At 41.2% G+C, this 25,036-nt stretch overlaps 1 protein-coding gene across 6 annotated transcripts in view; it reads right to left on the bottom strand.

The window, feature by feature from the left end:
• Positions 1-25,036, bottom strand: part of trps1 (trichorhinophalangeal syndrome I) — a 122,578-nt gene that overhangs the window by 8,463 nt on the left and 89,079 nt on the right. For all 6 annotated transcript variants that reach the window (XM_080515992.1, XM_080515990.1, XM_080515995.1 and 3 more), the window contains exon 10: positions 3,075-3,197. In XM_080515992.1, the coding sequence (XP_080372118.1) occupies positions 3,075-3,197 (123 nt within the window). The remainder of the gene's footprint in view (positions 1-3,074; positions 3,198-25,036) is intronic.

Below are 25,036 nucleotides of genomic sequence, written 5' to 3'. Positions count from 1 at the left end.
ATTTCACTGGCTCAAGCAAACCTATTTGCATCTGTTATAGAAATGTGAGTTTCTCTGTGACATTTCACCGTGTTCCACTTTTTCTCTCACCCAGTCACTCGCTGTTCCCCATCTGCGTTTTGGTGAGGAGTTTGACATGATTTGCTGAAGCCCAATTCCTCAACTGCTGCTCCTCTCCTGTCTCTAAATGTCTTCGACTTCTCTACTCTCCTGCTACTTCACATTTAAGCACCTTAGTCCTGGCACAAATGATTAAATCATGATATTGGACAGAAAAAAAAAATGGACCGTTGTCTATTTAGTCTGATAATTTATGGAGTGTCACAGAAGCTGCAGGATTATTAATGGCTTATTTTCATAAAATGTGTTGTGCTCATTATGAAGTTTTGCCTGTGCTTCACACTGCGGTACACACTGGTTTTCACTCGGAATATTCAGCCAAGCATTTAGAAATGTTGCTTGTTTTTTTAATCGTAAACACCAGTTGCGACCTCACTTAATGCATACTTCGGGCAGGGCCATTCACTCGATGTTGATTATATTGCATTGAAGCTGGCAAAGTAAAGTAGGACTCAAATTGTCGTTATTTAAACATCACCACATTAACAACAGTCCACATTTACATACACGTAAAGCTATAGCGCTTGTCAGGTAACACTTTTAAAAAACGACACGATGGGTATTTGGAGAGATGGAACGACGACAGCTGCTGCCGTGAGCAGTGCTCGCCACAACGAGGCCAGGTTGACACCGTGTCCCAGAAGAAGCTGTGACCCTGCCTGGTAAAGGCCTCAGCCTGAATACACGGTGCTAAACCTCAGACTGTTTATTGAGCATTTTACTTTTTAAGACAAGGTGGCTAGTCGTAATGATTTTATTTTGTTGAGTCAACAGAAAAACTAGGCAGCAGTCACATCCCTAACTCAAACCCACAAACCAATCCACGCATACAAACACACACAGGCGGTTGTACTCTGCACTTTTATGGCTGTGTGTTGGTATGGTAGAATACCTGGTTTGAGTTACTGCTATACACATCTGTCTGTCTTATTGTCGCCTACCTTCTCTAATTCAACATTTCCTTTGCGTTCTCTCCGACTCTCTAATTTTCCCTCCATCTTCATACACACTCTGTCCCTTTATTATCCGCCTAAATGTCTTCCTCTTCTCTGCCTTCCTCCCAACTCTCTCTCCTTATTTGTCTTCCTTCTTTGGGTATTCATTTTTTCTGTCTCTTTATTCATAACTCTCCCTTCGCCTCTCTCACTTTCAAGTGTTTTACTAGCTGCTATCCTCTCTAATAATGTGTGTAGAGCGTATAAAACTTTTATTATGGGATATAAAATATGGTTGTCATGAATATTGCCAAGAGTGGAGGGAGCTTGGACGTGATTGGAGCAGCAGATGAGATAAACAGGTTGAACCAAGGACAACGGCAGGGGCAGGAAGGAGTAAACTTCTATCGGTTGTCATCCTCTAAAAGGTCTTTAAAGCTCCATCCGATAATTGCAGTGCACTGCTCGGGGTTGCAGCATGGTCAAGTCACTGGTGCGTTCATTCACACTGATTTATGGTGCAAAAACGTCCACTTTCAAATGTTACGAGATGAGCTTAAAAGGCCAGTGTGTGAGCATGAATCTGGTGTTTGTACTATAAATAGATTCGCAGAAGCTTCGAGGACGCATTTTATGCTTTTTTAATATTTGTAAAAATTTGAGTTAATAGGAACAATGAAGTGTGTAATTAACTTAAACCCATTATAACAGAGGTGAATGAGCTTGATATTCTCAACTAAAATCAAGACTGAGTTTTTATCTCATTTGGAATTCATGCACGCTAATAAATTTGGGATTTCCATAGACTTTCCCCAGGCTGAGATGGTGGCGTTGATTCCTTCCATCACATTTCTCACGACATAGCTCCGGCTCACTGTGACTGCTGAGATGGCTTGTAACTCTCCGTGCCCACCAAATCAAATACACTTTTTCTGCAATATTACTTTTCACAGCAGGAATCACGAAATATATACAATAATTTAACAGCAGCATGCACCATTTCATTTGGATCGAATGCTAAATAGCCTGACAAGAGGAATGATGATTAGCGGTCAGAACCGGCCCGTAGATGTATTAAAACAGAGCAGAGTCTATAAAATATAACTGGAGCAGTGTTTATGAGTGAGCATGAACAGAACAAGTGTCCAGCCCTGCAAATTAACTTTTGTAGGATATTCAATTCAATCTCACTGGGAGCTAATATTTGACTTTCAACTCGTCCAAAGAATGTTTACATCTACTTTGTTTCTTCTTGGTTGTATGAATGTTGAATCATTTGTAAAATAAGCAAATGGTTAGGGAAGGGACCTTCTGTCTGTTTTCCACATTCAGTCATGTGCATTATTTGGTGCATTTTCTGGGAGTAAAGTAATACGACTGATGGTCTGTCAGGACAGTGTTATACAGTATATCTGGAAAAAGAATGAAGACGACAATGCAACTTGGAAAACAACAGAAATGACCAACTCTTTGAGGAAAGATTGTGCAGATGTGTGTGTGGATAAAAGCAAATCTACAACATTGGCTGGGCATCGGGACAAAAAAATCCTCAGATGAGTTGTGTGAACACTTTATAAACATCTTTAGTCGCAAAGTTGAAAACATAAGGGAACAAATTCAAGCCTCAGACCAAATACCAAAACATACTTGTGGCGCAAAAACTTGTTTAAGCAATTTTGAACCCGTTTCGTCGATGTTTGGATTTGAAATGTTGTCTCACGTGAAACCAACATTTGCTGTCCTCTCCTGAGTGTACTGATTTAACAACCACACCAATTTAAAGGATGCACGGGAGTCTGCCAATGTGCATATAGGAAACATATTTGGATTATGATATGCATTTGTTTTTGATTGTGCAAGGAAATCAGCATAGTGTGGGAATCCCTGCAGGCACACGGAGAGTGTTTAGTTCATCAAATCAGCTTGCACAGGTTTCCTAGTCAATTCTACAGGTTGTCCTGGGCGGTGCACAGTGCAGTGCAGCAATAATAGTGCCAGGCATGTATGCAGTCGACTTACCGAATGTAGTTTTTGGTATAAACCACATGCGTTGCAGACGTAGCCTCCATTAGCGTTTTTCCTCCACAACGATGTCTTGGTGGTCAAACAGTTTGCGCAGAAAACCCCACTGCCACGCCTCCGCTGCAGAGAGACAGAAAAGGTGTTAATGAAGGGGGGCAAAATGGAGTGAAAAAAAATAAAACAACCACCAAGGGTGACAAAGATTGTGCCAGGTTAGAGAAGAAAGGATGAAAAAAGACCACAAGTTTTGATTCCTTTATTATTTTCATGCCACTCAAGAACAATAGAGAGAAAGAGAAGGAGAGGAAAAACAGATTGGCTCAGTGGCTGAGAGATGATAGGCTCTCATTTATCACACCTAATGGGAAAGCCTTTTGAGAACATTGTTCCCTTTCCACACTGATTTTCTCAGTATGAAACAAGGTTAATAAAATCTTCAAAATATATATCAGTGAAGGGAAAGTGATCTTGCTGAGCTGAGTAAGTTGTTTGTGTTTTAGACATGAATACGCAAGTCTCTTAGACTCAACATGGACTCCTCTCAGCGCGATACGGTGGTAATTTAGTTGAGTACTCCTTTAGAGATGCGGGAAAGAATGAGTTATGCTTTCACCTTGTTGTATAAAGTGTTTTGGAGTTTATCTTGAACTGCGGCGAATACTTTACAGGCGAGCGTTTGACTTTTACTGTATTAGTGTGCGCACACTCGCACCTCTGCAGCTCACGAGGCACTGGTGCATAGAAAAGTAGTGTGGGCAAGGAAGGGTGGGAGGTGAAAAGGCCAATCGTTGTGGCAACGTGCTCCATCACAGTAATGAGCCAATCACAACGTTTCTCCATCCCATTAAGCCTCTGGCCCCATTCACCACCTTTATGACCCTGAGAGGACAGCACACCTCATCTTTCTCCTCCACCAACGTCTGTTTTTCTCCCTCCGCCTGTCTATTCACAATTCTTTTCCTTCTTAAGAGTTTATATCCCATCGTTCTTCTTTTACCCAAAGTCATTTCTCGCATACGTAATGCAACTGCTACCACACTGTACATGTGTACCAGTGTGTATGGCGCACTGAAATACACACCCGGCTGTTTTCTCTCTTATTCCAGTCTGGCTGTTCCTCTCTCTCCACCGTGGACTTTTGTCCACTGGGACCTTCCTCCTTCCCGCGCTGGCGTCTTATTGTTTTTATGTTTATGACAGCACTGAGAGCTTAGCATGAGAGCATAGCTATTTTTTTTCCTCTCTCTCTCCGGCTGAGAGCACCCAAGTGCCAGAAGTTAAAAACATTTCAACTTTTTACAAAAGGACGTCACACTTCAATCAGGCTTTCTGTAGTCTCAGAGCTACAGATGGAGCCACGACCAGCACTTCCACTGAGCATCTTTTATTGTGCTGCCAGCTAAAAGCAACAGAGCCCAGTGGGCGCCGGCAGCACTCTTCACTTTATCGCCACAAATCAAATACACTGAGACGATCACAGCAAAATTAACCACTTCACATGTTGCTGGGAACACGTACTGTATGCCCTCAGCAAATACATTTGAAGAGTGTAATCTGTCCACTTGAAAGATTGAGTGCTTGTTCCGAGATCGTTTAACCCCTTCATGAAGCCTTCAATGACGGACTTGGATAGAAAAGATAAAACCTTGTTTTATTAGAACATTTGATGGCTGTTTCAAATGCCTTTTCCAGCATTATTTGGGCTTTTTGTTTATTTTTTAAGAGTAAATCTTGAAAGATTTGCATTAACTGCATACAAGCATACATACAATCAAATATTGGATCAGTATTATCTATCTATCTCTACATAATTTTTTTCCATAATTTGAATGCAATCAAGCATTGTCCAGAACTGATGGATTTCAAAAAGTAAACCGGCTGAAACAAAAGTGTAACGCATCATTATTATGTTTCGTGACTTTAAGAGTTCCACTGAACATCTTAGGTGAGTTTGTGTATGCAATCCTTTTTTATCATACCATTATTTATTCAAATGTTTATTCTATGTATTCAAATGTGATGCATTGATCACCCCTACAAAGAAGCTTGGTTGTTCCAGATTACTCAAAACATCTTCACTACACAGTCTTTAAAGAATAAACAACTTCTCATTGCCTGTGAAATGTGTTTAACAGGTCTTTAGTTTCCAAGTTATATTTTCGGCTCACAAATGGACATTTATGATGACATCTTTTATACCATTTGGATTAGGGATGAGGATCTATTTTCAGATTGTTTAAAGGTTTTAGAACAACATGAGAGTGCTTATTCTGGAAGATCTGTGCCTCTCAGTTTTGATACATGTTACAATAAAACATCCTGCTTCAAATAATTCTGTGCGTTATAAACACCTGGGCTCATATCACAAGTCTTTAAGGTACATGTGTTTTCAACCATCTGACATCAGGACACTAACATGACCGAGTCCACCTCAGTTTGTGTGCATCTGCGTCTGTGTGTGTTACAGCGATCTGTACACCATACGGCCACCACATGTAGATAGACAGAGCCAGGTGATTGATTGATGTACACTTCCTGTGTGCGTGCGTGCGTGTATGTGTGTGTGTGTCTAGTATTGCAAGCCAAACAGTGCGTCTGTCATCAGAACTTAGTTTCCCTCCGAGCACCCAAATCACTCACATATGGCCCCACAGCTGGCCCACATTGCAACACACACACACACACACACACACACACACACACACACACACACACACACACACACACACACACACACACACACACACACACACACACACACACACACACACACACACACACACACACACACACACACACACACACACACACACACACACACACACACACACACACACAGTCTTTGGTTGCACTGGCTAATGAAGGTGAGCTAGATTTGGATTGGAGGCCACATTTCAAGAAGCATGTGTTGGCCACTAAAAAGACCTGTTACAATGAATAGAATGGTATCTGTCAGAGTGAGGTTCAAGTGTCAATTACACAGGAAAGAACAGATAGGCCCCATCACCTTCCAGAAAGCACATGCCACACACACACACACACACGCACGCACGCACGCACGCACGCACACACACTCTCCAACTTCCTCTACAATCGTCAGCTGGTTGGCTTGACAAACCTGGGAATTGCCAATTACATGTGTAACAAGTTGCACACACATCCAAACACGATGTAACACAGGATAAAAAGTTACACCGATGCATGTTTGTTTTGGTAACTCAGGCCAACAGTTACTGGTTTGGGTGTGTTGGCATGTGGACACATTGTGTGTGAATCAGTGCGTGTTTTTTTCTGATGGATTGCTAATACCTGGCCTCTCCCACTCACCTCAGCCTGTAGAAAAGGGCTCCTGGTAATTAGAGCTCAGGGTCTTAATGACATCTATTTATCTGCGGCCCATGGTACCGTTCAATCAGCACAAGCAACGACGCCCTCTGACACGCACACGCTCACAAAGACAAAAGGCACACTCATAACACCAGTGCACTCAATGGTCAGGAAATTAAACTCCATCATGCTTTCACTGATAAGTCCAAAACAACAAGCAAACTCTAAACCTGATTAGGACCCAAAGTTAACTTTAGCAACCAATGGAAAGCTTTTCTTTAATAGTATCTCAAAGATATTTCAGTAGCTAACAAGCGTCCATATAATACTGTACAAATAAAAACATACTCATGTGAAATGTTTGGCTTGTGAACCTATAAAGACAGTTAAAACAAATACATCAGATAATTAAATCTCCTGAGGAAAAGGATGAGAATAAACAACTGTGGTACAATAAAGGACGAAAAAACACTGGGAAGTTGACAATATTTGAAGATTTTATCAGTCTCATGATGCTTATGAAAAAGCTAGAAGAAATTAAGAGTACAATCTGTTCAGGGTAAGGCTGCATACAAAACAGCATTTATTGGTTTAATAACTTTCGCAATCAGTTTTTGGTCAGTCTCTTTGCACTAATGCACAAGCAGCTTGAGCAGAAAGACTTTTTTTCTCTCTTGTGGCATTAGATTTAATGCAAGAATGCATAAACCAGACGACATGACCTGTCTGTTGTTTGCATGGGAAAATACACACCCTGGAAACAAGCTCCATTTGGTCATTACATGTATCATGACCAATGGCAGTACTCTAATTTAAGATTTGTTTTTTTTTTTGCGACATTAATGGGTCGGTACAACCATGCCAACTTTCCATTAAATGGGTTGAAGTGATTGCTTTTCTTTAGATTCAAACAGAACTTTCATGTGACTTTGTTGTGACTCCACTCATAAAGTGAAGTCATAAATTATAACTTCATTTTCAAGGATCTGATGTTTATTTAACATCAGACATATGGTGGAACCGCACAGTGGCTGAACACTTCAGATGTGGCTTCGAGTCCAGTCTGAAATCCTCCTGAAGCCATAAATTTACAGATGTTATACCAACTGTTTACATTGCATAGTCCTTAAGATCTTTATGGAAGAGCTCGCCTGGCTAGATTAGCATCCAATGGTTTGGGTCCTTTAGCAATAATGAGTTCTTTACATGTTTTTAGCATCTGCAATCAATGAACAGTAACATCTATCCATCGAACCTCGAGCGGTGTGGCTTCACTTGAGATAACTGGCTTGCCTACACATGCTTGATTTCAAAAATACATAATCGCCATTTTTCTGAATATTATCTCAGTTTCTCTCATCATTTCCAACATATTTGTTTCATACATTGAAAGTGTGGTCAAATAAAACTAAACACCCCATAGTTCCCGACATCCTACATGGTGGAACACAGAAACATAGGGATGGGATGGGGGGAGAGAGAGGGGGGGGGGGTTAGTGAGGAGGAGAAGAAAGAAAAAGATTGAGGCGCCCTGCGGTCTAAAATAAATTTAAAAAAGAGGGCTTTCTAAACAAAGTCTTTCAAAATGAAATTACATTTAATTCACTTAAGGAGTAAGTCAGCCCTGCTTTTAACACACAGATACATACACACCCGGAGAGATGCATTCACATGCACACACATTGATATACACAAACCGAGCTGCATTAAATCAGCGATTATTTAATCAAGCGAGAAGACTAGCTGGAGGAATTAACTAAATTCCATACTGCCAAGACCAATATCCTACACACTGGATCAGATAAATACACACACACAGCTACACATACAGGAGGAGAGCAAAAACAGACCTGTGCATACAAATACGGGGAATGATTCAGGTTAAGATTGTGTGAGTGAGCCGCCGGTTTTTTTTTCTTCTTTTGCACATGAGCATACAATGCAAGAGAGTGAAAGCGTCCTCTGGGACCAATCCAAGAGAGACCCCCTGCATGTGCTACTAACCATGTATGAAATCTGTGGAAATGATTTGCATGAAGCAGCAGAGGTCTGTGTGATTTCTTCTCAGACTTACAGCATACATCGAAATGACTTCTTTTGAAGGAAGAATGAGTTTAAACTCAATTTGACTAATCAAAGCCGCACAGCGCTGCGGTGGTTAACATTCTCGTCTTGTAAGGAGAACATCCACGGTTGCAGTTCTGGGCTTTGGGGTCTTTTCCATGTGGCATTTGCATGTTCTCACTGTGCATGATTTGTGGATTTTCTCTTCAGCCATTTTATCACATACAATGTACATTGTATATTGTAGTGTGATTTAAAACAACACCTGTACTGTAGCTTCTGCCTTTTGGCCAGCCTTGCTTATTTACACTTATTAAAAAAGTACGACTCAACACCACCGCAAACCCGGGATTTAAAAACAAAGCCTAAATTCAATTAAAATCTTACTTACAATCTCATGCAAAACTGAACATTATCATTGTAAAGTCATAAGTTGTGTGATTTTGTGTTATAACATTATACTGTGCAAGAACAGCTAATAAAAAACAGTTCTCTGATATAAACTGAGAAATAATTAGACATTTCAGAAATTAGAAGAGAACCAGTACATTGTGGAATGTAATATGAAGTTTCAGCACTATTCTGATGCCAGCAATCACACTGAGGCTAATTTTTTTTTCTTTGATCTCAAGTTTTAAACAGAAAACAACCCAACTAACTTGGAGAAAAGAGGTCCAGTGTCAAGAATAGTTTGGGGGTTTCCAAAAGCTCAAGAGGCCCTGCAGCTGATACCAGCTGGGTGTGAGAGAAGGCAGGGTCCACCCTGAACAGGTCACCAGTCCATCACATGCCAAACACACGCTTACATACACACGGGGGACATTTCTGCCCCAGCAATTAAACTCAAAGGGTTGAAATGTAACACTATCAGAATATCAATATGCTGAGCTTTGTTTACAGAGAGAAGGAGGAGCAACTCCATCAGATACAGATCCTGCTCAGAAATATTCCAATCAGCTAAGTGGTGTCAAAAATGGACGGTGAGTAGTGTCTCGGAGGACGAGAGGCATCTCCAAGCCACTTTTAAAAGAGGGGAAACAAGGCCAAAATCTGCTAGATACCAGCATTTCAGGATGGATGACTGCAGAAAAGTCCTGTTTACTGATGAATCCAAGTTGAATGTGTTGGCAGTAATTGAAGAGTGTGTGTCTGGAGACAAATGTGAGAGGAAATGTTATGGCAGTGTATCAAAGCAAGAGACTGTTCATGTCTGGGGGCATTTTGTTACCCTGAACATGCCTTACTATAGCCCAGCGGAAGTCCATATAATGCTTGCGCAACACTTATTAAAGCAAATATAACCCATAATTCAAGAAAGATTTATGAGACTAACACTTGTATTAAAGCTGACCTATTACAGCATAATTGTTAGTCACAAAAATGTCACATTGAATCTGAACAGAAGAATCTGTTTTTTCATTCATTCAAGTTTCAAACTTTTTAATCCAATTGTTCAAGAATCTACACAAATGGTACAAAGCCAGCTCGACAGCCTGAGCATTATTAATGTCTTGGTGAAAGAGACAAAAGCATGACTATCAATCTGTGCTTTTTGGATTTAAAGAAAAATTAAAGATTAAAAGCTGAACCTTTTTCATATGCACATAAAAAAAGATCACAGTCCAAATGCATCCTGTAATTGTGACTTCACTTCCTGGTAATCATCTGCTGAGATAACATTTATGCTGCGCTTACACATAGGCACAATGCGTTACGAATATTATTTTCCCATCTTTCGTGGCGCGTTTGTAACATTCATAATGTGACTTCACACAACTAAACAGGGAGTGTCTGCACGTGGCATATGTCCGTGGCTGCCAAAAACAATCTTCCACGATAATCAACAATCTCCTCAATTTCTGAAGTTCGTTCAATTAGTTGTGATGGTCTGGAGATGCGCAATAAAGCGTGACAGCATTTGCAACGTATTCTTGATGGGTTGGGTCCATGACAGGGTGGCACGACAGCATAAGCTTCCCTCAGTTTGGCTCTCTCCGCAGTATCCCCCTCCTCTCTGCGCAACTCTATGGCAGAGAGCCCAACTGTGCACGTGAGCACAAACGTCCTCTGGATGTGGAGCGATCTGGAGCGCTGTGAACTGTTCAGCAGCTGATGGTAGAAGGACTGGAGTGTGCGTGCAGTCATATACTGTCTATACCCAGCATCGGACCTGGATTGTTTTCCACCCTGGGCGAACACCCGCACCTCCATAAGATCCCATCTGAGACGGGGCAATTGTTGTTTCTTCTGGAGCGTGGCGCCCCCCTTCACAGACTGCCAATAGCAAAATTTGCCACCCAATTCGCAACATTCGTGACAGATTACTGACAGAAAGTGAGGATGCGCAATGGCGCACAGCAGCGTAGAACAATATGGGTGACATTGCGAAAGGATTTGTTAAGATTCGCCACTGTCGCGACTGTTTGTGATGGTCCGAGACGCCTCTGCCCGGAATCTAGTCATCTAGATTAAATCCATGATGCTCGATCACGTATTGAGATTTGTGCCATTCCTGACTTGTCGTCGTTATGTGAAAACGCAGCATAGCAGAGATGACGGCAACTTTAAAGAAATATCACACGCTGGTAAGGAAAGGAGGCTATGTCACCCCGGCACAATAGAGTGAGATGTGGCTTGAATGAATATGCACCTATCCGTCTTATGCCTGAATGTCACTTTGATTTTGAATCTTCATGTCCAAAATCCTGAAAAGAAATTTTATGAAGAGCATGTATATTGAATTCATCCCCCCTTCATCCTTCAGCTGCTCGATTCAAGGATAGTCGTATTGGATCATCTCTCTCCACCGCCCACCCCTCTTACTGTTAGACCAGAAACATCTCCATGTCCTTCTTCACTACCTCTATGAATCGTCTCTGCAGTTTTCCTCTTCCCCTACTGCCTGACAGCTCCATCTCAAACACCCTTCGTCCAACATATCACTTCCCTCAGTACATGTTCAAACCATCTTAACCGGACATCTTCAGCTGTATCTCAATCACAACAGCACCAATACCTCTGATCTGCTCATTGTTAATCATCTTCATACCCAATTAAAATCTAAGCATTTTCATCTCCAATAACAAAGACAGGAACATTTTGTAAATTCATGAACAGTCACAGGATATTAAACTTTTAAACCCCAAATTTTAGATAATAATTAAAAACCACCCTGCTCAGTGTCTAAAGCCACTTACAAAAGTGCTGAAGGTGAGTTGAATATCCATTTCAGCAACCAAGGTTTCCAAAGTATTTTTACATTGAAAAACAAAGTGTACACAAAAATGTGTTTTCTCAAAATAACATGACGCCAAACAAATGAGAAAGGCTTGTAACAGATTAAACTAATGTCCTGACATGATGATTCCTTCCCAATTTGTCCAGACACAATGAGCATGACCTTAAGCCTATGCAGATAGTCTTTTATCAATTCTCAGACTCCAGGCTTTATCAGTGTTTCCCCTGCTCTTTAAAGACTGCAGTAACACACAACTTACAGAAGATAAAATGTCGTGCAAAAAGGGAGAAAAAAAAAAACCTGGGGGTTGAGCAGAGGAAAACCTGTTAGTGGACAGTTTATAAGCAGAGGTTGGCAGTTTGGAGGAATCACAGTGAGCTTGCAGTATGAAATCCATCCTCTGATATTAGGAATGCAGAGTGAGGAGCAGCAGAGGAGTGTTAAGATGCTTCTGTAATAATTTACTGCGATATGACTGGCAAGGGCACCCGTTATTCTAAATTAATACAGTACGTGCACGGTAATGGAAGTGTTTGAGGCAATACTTTGAATAGTTTTCATTAAAATGCTACAGCTCCCTGGTCAGACCGTACAAGCAAGACTCTCTAAAAGAGAGTGAGGTGCACTTCTGCCAAGAAGATCCGGTGTAACAACCCCTTTATCCTTCCTGCCTTAGGCCTCTACGTGACGGTATAAGCAGGAGAAAGGCGATGATCGCCTGATTGATTGGTGTTGATGGCCTTGGAGACTGTGATAATGATGATGAAGCTAATTTGTCTTCGCCTGAAACTCTGTCAGCACCTTATACTGGTGACTTTCACTTCTTACGTCACCAAGTCTTCAGCTTTCATGTGAGATGCTTTCCGAAGCTATTTCAGAACCAATAACCCACTGAGAACAAAAGAAGGCTGAAACATATATTTGGTATGCTGGGATTGTGGTAATGGTGCGTGGAGATACGACTGCATCTGCTATATACATATGAAAAACGAGAGAAAACAATGGTGGTCTCTGCACAGCGGAGGTGCTGGATAAGGGAGCGGAAGACACGACAACCCAGATCCTTTGTTAATAAGACACAACAACAGGCGTACATGCACATTTGGGCTCTGTGTGACAGTGAAATAAAAGGTGTCAGCTTCCACAACAGGCCTCTTATCGTGTGTGTGTGCATGCGTCGTGTGTGTGTGTGTGTGTGTGTGTGTGTGTGTGTGTTTGCACAGAAGGGAGAGGAAGTCGTCTAAAGAATGACAGCTGAGTGTCTAAAAGAGCAACTGAAGAAAACTCCGGAGCAAGATGACATCATCATGACACGCACCCGCCTCCACTTGGCACGTTGCCCCCCCCCCCCCCCCCCCCCACCCTCACACACACCCAGTCCCTCAACTGGCCACACACTGCGGCCCACTTCCCTCATTTTATTCTTTCACACTTTACAATCCCTCCTTTCCGGCCCCCATTTCTCTTCCTGCCTTACTCTTTTCATCCCCCTTAGTGTTTAGTTAAGACAGTAGGTGCTGCCATTAGTGGCACAGCAACGAGGCGTTTCCATCCAACACACACAACACTGAGCACAAAACAAAGACCACTCCATTAAAGTGCAATCTCATTATCATGGACCTGATTCTGATAAACGATCGCACTAGCATCGACTCCATGGTTATGTGCTAAAACCCTGATAACCAGTGAACCGTGGGGGTGGGGAGAGATAGAGAGATAGAGAGATAGAGAGATAGAGATCCAATTTTGATAAACACCCTTAATGCATGCAGACTGAGTACATACACTCGAAGGTCCACACATGCATGTTTTTCTGTTTATGCGCGATACACAGGTGCTTGTGTTATCGAGAATCTCGTTTTTATAAACCTATCACTTTGATAAGATAGCACAAGATACTAGGAGTATTTTCTTACCTTGTGTAATAGAATAGCTGCCGTCCTGATTGAATCTTGCGGTGGTGATAGGGCAGATAGAATTTCTTTTTCATATCACTAACTCAAAATACAACCCTATTCTTTATTTTCTTGCTGCTTACTTGTAAAATATTCCATATTGTGCCACCTCTTCAGGCACATGAATAAAAATAAATTACCCAATCGAAGATGGGAAATGAAAAACTTACATTTTGTGAAACTTGCATAAAACTAAGGGCGCAACCTGTAATAAGGAGTAAACAAGTGAAGACAGCTTTATTTTAAATACAAAGCATTTGGTTTCTTTTGCTGCAGTCTATTATCGATGCGTTTTATCAGGCTCTATGTCATTATTATTCTTTTTCACAAAGGTCCATCTGCATCACATAGATTAGAAGTTATTTAGCTTATCTGAAATTATATTTTCCAAGCCAACAGAAAACTTGTTCCTGGGTTTGATGCGTCATGACACACCTCACACTTACCAGCAAAGAAGCATCTTTTAAATGTGTGTCAGTGAGTGAGAGAGTGAGGGGAAAGTAAGGAAGTGCCATCGTGAGAAGGCCCTGTAGCTTGACATTAACACACATTCCTGCACTATGAATACACACACACACACACACACACACACATAATCTGGTGTGGAAACCAGGACACCGAAACCGTAACTCAACATACTGCCCAACGAAGAGGAAGAGGAAGAGAGAGAGAGAAAGAGAGAGAGAAAGAGAGAGAGAGAGAAAGAGAGAGTTATTATGATGTGCATCCTTAATACCTGTGGTTGTATCCAGTGGTATTAAGTGTCTTATTAACTCTCTTAAACTCCTTATTGTTTATCTGAGAAAGGTTCAGTGGGCTGATTCCCACACAACACAGACCCATATGTCCCATTCAGGTGCTGCAGTCTAACTCGGTGTGGCAGTAAAACAACCAGTGTGAATAAAGATGAAAAACACTGCCTGTTATAATTCTAATACAAACAATGAGACTGGTGTCGTTCAAGTGAAAGAGATGAGTGAATTTATGAACGGTTGAGGTATTAAATCCCGTTTTCAGGTGATTTGTTGCATTTATGACAACAGCTATTTTAAGTTTCAACTGCTTAATTAATAATCCACAACAGACACTCAGATAGAAATGTGCTATCATGGTCGTGGTAAATAAATACAAAATAAACAAGGCTAATCTTAAGTCCTTCTGGTTACCATTGAAGCTGCCAGGATTTAAGCAGGCAATGCACAAGACATTAGGGTAGAATGGCAAGAATGGTTTCATAGATTTTTGTTGTGACAAATATTGTGATTGAGAGCATTGCAGTCCAGTCTCGGTCTATTCTGAATTATGAAATGTAATCTTCAATGTAATCTCTGACATATCCTACACAGCTGTAATGTGACAAAAATTATTTTCTTCTCTGTTCAAGCTGCAATATCACTCATGATTGCATGAGCATCCCAACTGCGAAGACTTATTTCCCATGTGATCACTTTAGCTGAGACACAAATCATTTAAAGGGTGAAATATAAAAAAAAATGTTTTCATCTTTTTCTTGTTAATCCTCAAGGGTTCATGTACATCTTGATCTGTCCGGCAAAAATTTCAAAAAACAGTTTCTTGGAATTTTTTCACATTGTATTCCTTTTTCTGGTTTGTGAAACAATAGCTGTGGTTACATGAAATGCCCCCCCCAAAAAATCGCCAGATTAAATGCCGATCAAATTTAAAACGGATAGTGTGAACACTTCTATCTGATATTTGAATTAAATTACTATTAGATTAGAGAAGTTATTGTAAACCTGTTTATGATCTGATCAGACTCCAGGTAAATATTGGGTTGCTTCTCACTGTTTTTGGTGTCATACTTTGCGAGCAATGGTCTTGCCAACTTTCATTGCAGCATTGTTATAAGTCCCATTTCCATTTGCTGTTCACTTATTCAATGCCTTCTCACCCTAATGAAACAGAGCAACCTCCAGTGGAAAAATGAAGAATTATGAGATGTAAGCTTTGTTGAAAAATTGCAGTAAACGCAGCAGGCCACATGTCTGATGCCAGAGTCAGAGTGTGAAGACATGAAAAGCTTGGCTCAAAACTTCCACTTCTAATACTCAAATCAAAACTGTCTATTCCTCATTTGCCAAATGTTCGGTTTGCAATGATAACAGCTGTGGTGCTAATTGTTTGGTAGTTTAAATAAAGCAAAGATATGTAACAATACACACAGAACAGCGAAACACCTTAATTACCAAAGCACATGGCACAGACATGGTTTCACTAATGAGGGAAAGAAACCACGAAAGGAAAGAGGAAAAGAAAGGAAATGTGAAAGGGAAATAGTGTAATCCCAACTAAACTGCATAATGGAGAGTATGACACCTCTGAACGACCTTTCCTTCTCACACACGCCTTCCAAATGACTTTATCTTCCCAATTAGCCCGAGTAGGGGGAAGAGAAAAAAGGAGGAGGAAGCTGGGGTGGAGAGGAGAGAATCGTGAATTGACAAAGCGAGGAACATTTTCATATACTTGTCATTTTCAGCATTAGTAATTTCTATCTGCTAAGCTCTCCGAGACAGGTTTCAATTTATGTCCCAGCGCAGAAGAATGAAAGAATTTGCACTTTTACATTTACTTTTTCTACTCATGCCCCACTTTTCTGCCGTTGAACTCTGCGTACATCCACCTGGCCACCTGACGGGTTGTTTTTTCTGTCGGCCATCGATACACGTATTGACAAATGATACAAATATAGTGTTCATGGCCTGAGGGAGGAAATACATGGTGAGAAAGAGGGGTGCACGGGAGGAGGCTGTAGGGTTCAGGTCTTCGGCCGAGTGGAACAGTTTCAGAGTCTTTCTCAGCGTCAGCCCGCTGGGATATTGGGTGTTTTTTTTTTTCCCTTGTGTGGCGTGAGAGAGAGAGAGAGAGAGAGAGTGAGAGAGAGCAAGAGAGAGCGAGAGAGAGACAGACAGAGAGGGACAGAGCGAGAGAGAGAGAGAGAGAGAGAGAGAGAGAGCGTGTCAGTGTCAGAGGCCGTGGTTGTGGGAAATGAACAACACTGAGTGGGCACAGGGGTCAAGGTGAAACACCGAGAGGAGGAGGACATGAGGAAACCCACGCATACACACGGGTGGATTCACACACAATCTGTCAGTTTTGGTGTGAAATCCAATAAGATGGACTTTACAGCGCCAACACACATACATACCTGTATTGATACACACACTCACAGCCACATAAGGATGCAGGTACCAAATTATAAAGTGAGCAACAAGACTGCAACTCTCTTCAAACTGTTGCTCAGCTTGCTTGAAAAGTTTTCACAACAATTCAATTACACTTGTGCATAAATCAGACAGAAAATAACAACAGGTATTAATGACTCAATAACTGATGTTTATCACAGTGGTTCCCCTATAAAATCAGGACATCCTGTCAGAATACAACACTTAATACCTATATTGATTTGGGAAAGAAAAAAGGATGCTGTCTGGATGATTACATATATGCAGATGGTTGGTTTTACAATCCAACTTCATAGTTGATGAATAAATTAAAGCATAAAGGGACAGATGATGAAGCCAATCAGATGGTTATGATAATAACAACAATAATAATAATAATAATAATAATTCATATTATTTCAAGGTGCCTTGGCACTCAAGGACACTGTACAATTGGTTAAAACAGTTCATTAAAAACAGTAAAAACAACACAAGATACAAGGCAATTGGCATCATATGGAATAAGCAGTTTTGAAAAGATGTGTTTTGGGTTCTTATGGCACACTCAGTCGAAAGGCCATCAAGCAAACAAATAAACAATACTTCCACAGCATAATTGAGAGCCAAAACAAATTTCAGATATGAGTACATTAAAAAAGGAAGTGTTTAAAAAGAAGATGATGAAATCCCATCTCAATGTTTGGACTATAATAGTGATATAAGCATGGTCAGAAACATTGAAAATAACATCCCCCCCGCGCTTCACCCCGTCTTTTCAGATGTCTTAGTTTCTGTCTGCTCCGCCTTCATCTACCCACCCAGCTTTCATTTTGTATTCAGTCATTTGTGGAGGCAATTCACACCAAGAGCAGTGCCGCCAGAGCAAAAAAGTGCCCGATATTAATGAAATACTGTGACCTTTAACCATCATTACCGTGGAACTGACAGCGCTGTAGCATTTCTTTATGCGAGCCTCAATATGAGGCAACTGTCAGCAACCCTTCAGCATACTGCAGAGAGCTGTTGACTGTATGCTGACCTTGTCCCTCGACAGTGTCAGTGATGGAGAAGGCAGTGTGTTGAATAGGTACTGCTTGGTATGGTCCGTCTGATTTAAGGGGGTGATAAGGTCTATACAACGCTCAGGATAAGCTTATATTATTATTTATGGGGAGGGACTTAGACTGGGTGAAAGTACAACACTTGTTACTGAGACAAGGAGACAGACAGCTCTGCAAATGTTCATAATCTCAGTGCTTTCATAAAAAACACACAGAGAAATCATGCAGCATGCTCACACCGATCCCGCGAGAAGATGCTCTCATTTAAAAGTGACATTATGTTTGCACTTTAAATCAATGTTTGTAGCAACACAGCATTCAGCTTGTTTCTGGGTCTGAATAGGAATGGCATTCGTCTTGAACAAAAACCATCATAAAGGTTCAGAGCATTTCTCATGTTAAGACATTCAACTATGATCCACGCGACCATACAACAGTTGTGATAAACTAATTAATATCAGGCTCAGGCTGCAGTGATATCTACTCAGCCTAACAATCAAAATCCAGCTCATTCTGCATTGCTTTACCCTTTCCTTGACCCCATCACTCCTAAGAGGAGCATTCACAAAAATATGCCACTCTTTGAGCTAATCTGGCAGCCTTATGCCAGTCTGACCCGGTTGAACGCAATGCCACCTTGACCCATTAGGTGGTGTCATGAGTCAATCAACTGCCAAGGGCCAATCCCAATTCTATTTTCACCCCTACGCCTACCCCTTAGCCCTCTGCCTCCAAAAAGAGGGCAAAGGCAGTTTCAGCCCTTAGATTTGGGATACCCCTCTCCCTCTGCTCACCCCCGCCCCTCTCGCTCCGTCTCACAGTTTTGACGTCATAATACGGCGCCGTTATATCAGCAGAGCTGAACCACGGATGTTTGTTGACTTTCCAGCAGGAGCATTGTAATGCCGTCCCAAATTCAACGCGTTGCAGTAGCTTGGCTGCTTTGTTTCGTTTTCCGCCTTTCCACATCAAGGCGAAGAAATAGACGGAGACATGGATTACTTCAGTTTTTGCGCTGTATTTGGACTTCAGAAATATTTTCTCATTCACCATGCGAAAGCGGATGAGCTTCTTTGTTTGCTCAGGGGTCCCTGTTTTCAAAACACCCATATGAGAAGACTTCGGAACTATACAGTGTAATAATAAAATGTTAAAAACACGGTCTCTACGAAACAAATACACACGGAAGCTACACACGGCAGACGGTAGCGCTACTGCCATTCTTACTAGTATAAAACACAACAGGTTTATATAACTTTAGAAGCGTATATATGTGAAATGCGAGTCCTTCGGCGCCATGTCCTCATACCCCTCTGTTTAAAGTGTGCATCTGTAAACACTTCGTTTCGAGGGGTGAATAGCCTTTCCCCTCACCCCTCCGCCTCTGCGCAATAGTGAAATGGGACACCCCTCAGACTCTTGTGAACGTGCATTTCAAAGGTGTAGGGGTAAGATTAAGGGCGAAGGGGTAGAATTGGGCCCAAGTCTGTCCAACAAGAAATAAAACAGCACTGACTGTTAACAATGGGTAAAATGGAAACAAAGTGGAGGAGGGGCTGATTGGTTAGCTTTGTAACTGTATTTGTTCAAGAGTTTAAATGCTTGGGCTCATCGTCATTTAGTTAGACTAGCCAGCCATGTCAAGGGAATTTTATCAATAAAAATAAATAAACAAACACTTGGATACATATGACAGAGGCCATTTGATGTGATTGAATTTGCGATGATAAGCCTCCTTGCTGGATCTAGAGAATACCCGCAGATATATTGTACCATTACTGGCCTCAAAACACAAGGTGTGATAATAAACGCCACAAAAATGTAAATGTTTCACATCAAGAACGCATAACTCAGGTGGCGTTACCGATGTGTTATGGATGATGAATCAAAATGTAAGTAGAATGCAAGACTTTTTGCAAGTTAAGCATAAAAAAGAGGATTTACCCTGTACATGGCAGTAGATTTATTTCAGGACGGCCCAAGAGGCAGTTGGTGTCCATTCTGGTGCTTCAGATGAAGTCGAAACAGAAACAAAAGAATCTTGGACATGTACGACACAATGGCCTCCAACATGATTGCTTGCACTGGTGCATTAATTTGCAGACTGAAGCTTGGAAACATTCTTTTCTACTCTTCTCATTATGCTGCATAACATCTGTGTTCAGTGAAGGTGCTCATGAGAACAACAGCATGTCAAAGGGTAAAAGGCTAGAAATAGTCAGGAGTCACTAAGGTCAGAAGAATCTCTTCTTTGGCTAAACAAACATTCTTTTCAAACCTCGAGCTGCTGACCATAGAGGAACTCATGCACCACATATTCATTTGCATAGTATTGTATTGGTGTGCTTTTCTTAATCGTTGTACATTTGAAATCAGTTCTTTTTATGCGAGTTTGTTTGGGTGACCCTACTGCGGCTCTGGCGACGTTAAGTGGAATGACCAACTCGGGGTCCATTTGACATCTATCACCGAGACATGCCCTGAGAGTAGAGTTAGAGACCAAAACATCAATATCTGAATTACTTTAACCTCTTCTCAACCCATCCTCCATTCATCCCTATCTGTTTCTCAAAGTCCTCTCGCTGCACTGGGACCCCACACACACACACCCACCCAACCACCCACCCACACACCCCAACGCTCTCAGGGTCTTGATGGCCATGCTCGAGCTGTCAAGAGGAACGGAACAGATCATCTATACCACAAGGTGTGTGTGTGTGTGTGTATGTGTATGTGTGTGTATGTGTGTGTAAGTGTAATCAATGTCTCATCTTTGTTCCATTTGCTCCAGACAGCTCCATGTATGATAACCCTCATGTTATCAGAGAGAGAGAAATGGTTGCTCAGGGAATATCACCTGACACCCTATTTGTTGAGTGATTTTCATATTGTGCCTCACACAGTCCTCCATCTGCTCAGAAGAACTGCACCATCACATAGGGGGTGTGCTAGCTGGCTTGAAAAATTAGACTTCACTTTATGAGGCCTTAATTGGACTCGTGGAAAAAAAAGAGAGAAAAGAAGGTCTTTTCACACATGGCACGCAGCGCCTGCCAAACAGTCTGATCTATCAACAGGTATGAAATCTGGCCTTGAATCAAACTCAGCTTTACACCACAGGCAGCCTGCTAAAGCAACAACAAGGACAGAAATGGCAGCCTGAACTAAAGTTAGGCCTGCTACAACTGATCTGTCTCCGTGATCTGGAAGTCTTTGTTGACGACTGCATCTTATAGAGGTACGTCCTTCCAGGGACAATGTATGTGTGACTCTTATGTTCTATTTTGTGCAATCCTTAAACCAGCTTTATGTTCCATGTATACAATCTGGAACAATCTCATTCAGGACAATTCAGATGTTGCAAGCAAGCATTACCTGCCTTAACGTACTTTTTCTGTATCTGTTCTTTATTGAGCATATATTTTTCTCCCAAAAAACGTACTTTTACTTATACATCCCAACTCAGACCTGCCAACATTGTCAATACTGGTCTATTGTGTCTGTCAGCCTCTACAAATAGGCGTTGTGTGCTGAAGCTGATTAAAGTGAATTCAGTGTTGAAACTCAGCCAGATTACTGCACATGTGCAATGATGTCCAATTATCCGTCCTTCTCCTCAGGTAAAGGATGTGAGTCCTTTTGCCACCTCTAAAAGTGTGAAGTATATATTAACTGTGAAATTTTGAGGTTTAGACTACAAACTTTATGCCCTCCAGCTTCCACACTTTCCCTCTGAAAAAGGCTGAAGATCCCCTCTGGTCTCTGATTCACTGAAACATAACAATCGAACCAAACTTTGGAGTTTTCCATTTTCACAGATAAACAAAAGCAGTAGCCTTTACAAGTAAAAAGCTACGGGCCATGTCCCAGCGGCCTCCATGAAGAGTTAGGACTGCTGTGATGGGGTGTGCCACTATTTAAAATTAATTATATCCACTATGAATATATCTCTTGATAAAAAAAAAAAAAGCATTGTTGCATAGCTTTGCATCAGTCAAGTTCTTGTCTTTCTCTGGCTGTTTACTACGGTAATGACGAGTCGAACTGCAATCCTTAAACACCCCGACCTCTTCTTCACAGACTGAGCACAAGGCTTCACCTTCGACTTCAGTAAATAGACACAGAGATGTCTTGTTAAAAACTACACCTTTTTTTCTTTTTCCGTACAAGCTTGGTAACGATTGTGAGCTCTGCTAAACGAAACGGTAAAGTAGAATAAAAGTACACCCGCAATCCACCATTATTTTCGCAGGGACAACCAAAGATCTGTACGTGGCAGATGCCCATGTCTATTCCAGTGTTTTACATATAATTTTTGTCAATAACTATCTTAATCTTAAGTCAATGACGCGTTATCTGGGATTTTTGGAGTTTCTACTAAAGTACCTCAAAACCAAGGTTGGGAAACACCATTGTCAGTCGATACTGAATATCAGAATTTCTGACGAGAGGTAATTTTAAAGATTGTAATGAGTAGCTGCTAATAACTTTCTGTAGAGCTACACTAAGACACACTCATCACATCTGGGTGTATTAGAGCAAGATCTTGAAAACACTCGGCCCTCCAAGACCAAGAGTGTCTATGCCCAATGCAAACCTGATCATAAAAACATTATGTTCAATCTGAATATCTCCTTGCGCTACTTGTTAATGTGATTGTATTAACATGTGTTTTGGATTTATATCAGACACCAACAACCACTGGGTTGTTAAGAAGAGGTCAAAAGAATAATATCGAAACTGAACAAAATTGATTTAATTCAAAAAGCCAATAACAAAAATCCTTGTAATAGAAGAAGTGGTTGAAAAGAATTACAAAGCAGACTTTTTCATTTTCGGGGAGAAATGAAACTGGGTCATTCAAGGACGAAGAATCTCAATTTTTCTCTCTATCGCTACTTCTCAACCACCCCTGCAGAAAGCAATCTGTCTTAGGAAGAAACAGAATGGAGATATACGGAGAGAGGGAGAAGAAAACAAGAAAAAGAAGTGAGCAAATTACTACTGGTGAGTAAAATCTTGTACTAACAGCTTGATATTACCCACTATAACCATGCAAACACACACACACACACACACACACACACACACAGACACAGACACAGACACACACACACACACACACACACACACACACACACACACACACACACACACACACACACACACACACACACACACACACTCATTCATGTGGATACAGCCTGAGGGCTGGCTGATTCTCTTCACACTGTTACATGTACTCTCATAATGACACATGCATGTGTGTGCGTACACACACACACACACACACACACACACACACACACACACACACACACACACACACACACACACACACACACACACACACACACACACACACACACACACACACACACACACACACACACACACACACACACACACACACACACACACACACACACACACAAACCCAGAGCGAGCAAATACCAAGACCTTCAAAGCGATAGTGAGCACTTAGTCATCGCTGAGAAAAAGAAAGAAAAGAGGGGAGAATGGGATGAGGGGGAGGGTGATCAAGGTAGATGGGGGGGGGGGAGAGAGACAGAGAGACAGAGAGACAGAGAGAGAGAGAGAGAGAGAGAGAGAGAGAGAGAGAGAGAGAGAGGGGATCATTAAAGAAATAGTGGGAAACATTCACCAACAGAAAAAAAAACACAGGAGGAAATCAAAAGCACTGATTCCCCTCGTTCCTTTTGTTGTTTTTCTTTCATTAGTTTATCTCCTGCTATATCTACTCTCTCATCTCATCTCAGCAAGAAAACAAACAAAAACAATCAAGACCCTACAGGTTGAAGAGGAGTTAACAGGAGGGAGCAGAGGACACAGCCTGATTATTTTCAACGGTGAATGTGACACGGAAAATCCAACACAGACTAAATGTGAAAACACAATGCCGTGTTCTTTTTAAGGCATCTGAAATGTTGCTTTCCCTCTGTGTCCATCACTCTTTGGAATATTTTCAAGGTGAACACAGAACATAAACAGACAGGCTGTGTTATTATAACACCATGCTATCATACATGTGGTTCTTAAACATGGACACATTTTTGTGATTATTTTATATATATGTCCTGCAAAAATTAACTGCTCCCTCTAGTGGTTCAACAATTCTACAGTGCATCCTGTATGCATGTGCATTAAAGTAACTCACAGGTTATCGACTGCATCAAGACCAACAGTGAGGTTTTTCTCGAGAGATTATTTCCTGGTACCTATTTTTTTATTTCTTCCAGTGGGTGTGAGATGACTGACAGCAAGAAAATTCGAGGAGGGGAAAACGAAACTCGTCAGAAAGTAAAACAAATCCACAAGAAGGCTTCATGAGATGGATTAGTCATCGAAAGCCGCTGCTCACCATGAACTCGAAGGCAAAGAGCAAAAACCCTCCTCTGAATGTCAGTGAACTGTAACTCAGGCATGTAGATATCTTTTAGAATGAGATTGAAATGTGAGGAAAATGGAAAAATATGACTCTTGATTTGCATTTAAAGGGGCACGATGTAAAACTGAAGTCATAACTGTTGTACATGAGGTGGCGGTGTTGCATCACTACAGTTTGTCTGTCTTTAGCCTGTTTTGGTTCTTCTTCGTTGGTAGTCTCCCAAATTGGGTCGAGTGGGTAACATGTATACTTACTTATAATGTAGATTATATTAATGTTGAACACAAAGCTCCTTCCTATTCCTCCGGCTGCTTGTCTGAGTGACCCAATACTTCACCTTGTGGTGCTAATGTGTACTGCAAGACTCAAATAAAAACTGAAAAACAAAGTGACTTTGGTAGATATGCCAGGAGCAAATCGCAAAATTGTTCCTAAGAACACATCATGAATGTTTCACCCCCCCATCCCATTTGGTTCAATATTTTATGGTTGGGTGTATTTAGACAGACAACAATATAGTACTTTTAACAAAAATGGCATCCTTTTGTGACTTTTATGCATCCACACATTTCATAAAGTCCACACTGACCTGTTAATTTACATTTAAATGCAGATTTATTCTACAGTTACTTTATAAAATTGTATCTCGTTTTAGTTGAATGAAACCAATACAATTACACGTGTAAGAGAGGAGGCCGCATTCCTGGAAGCAGATACAAT

This window comes from Blennius ocellaris (genome assembly GCF_963422515.1).
Source record: "Blennius ocellaris genome assembly, chromosome: 20".
Classification (NCBI taxonomy): domain Eukaryota; kingdom Metazoa; phylum Chordata; class Actinopteri; order Blenniiformes; family Blenniidae; genus Blennius; species Blennius ocellaris.
The sequence above is the reverse complement of the archived record's forward strand: the minus strand, read 5'-3'. Positions and strand labels throughout refer to the sequence as shown.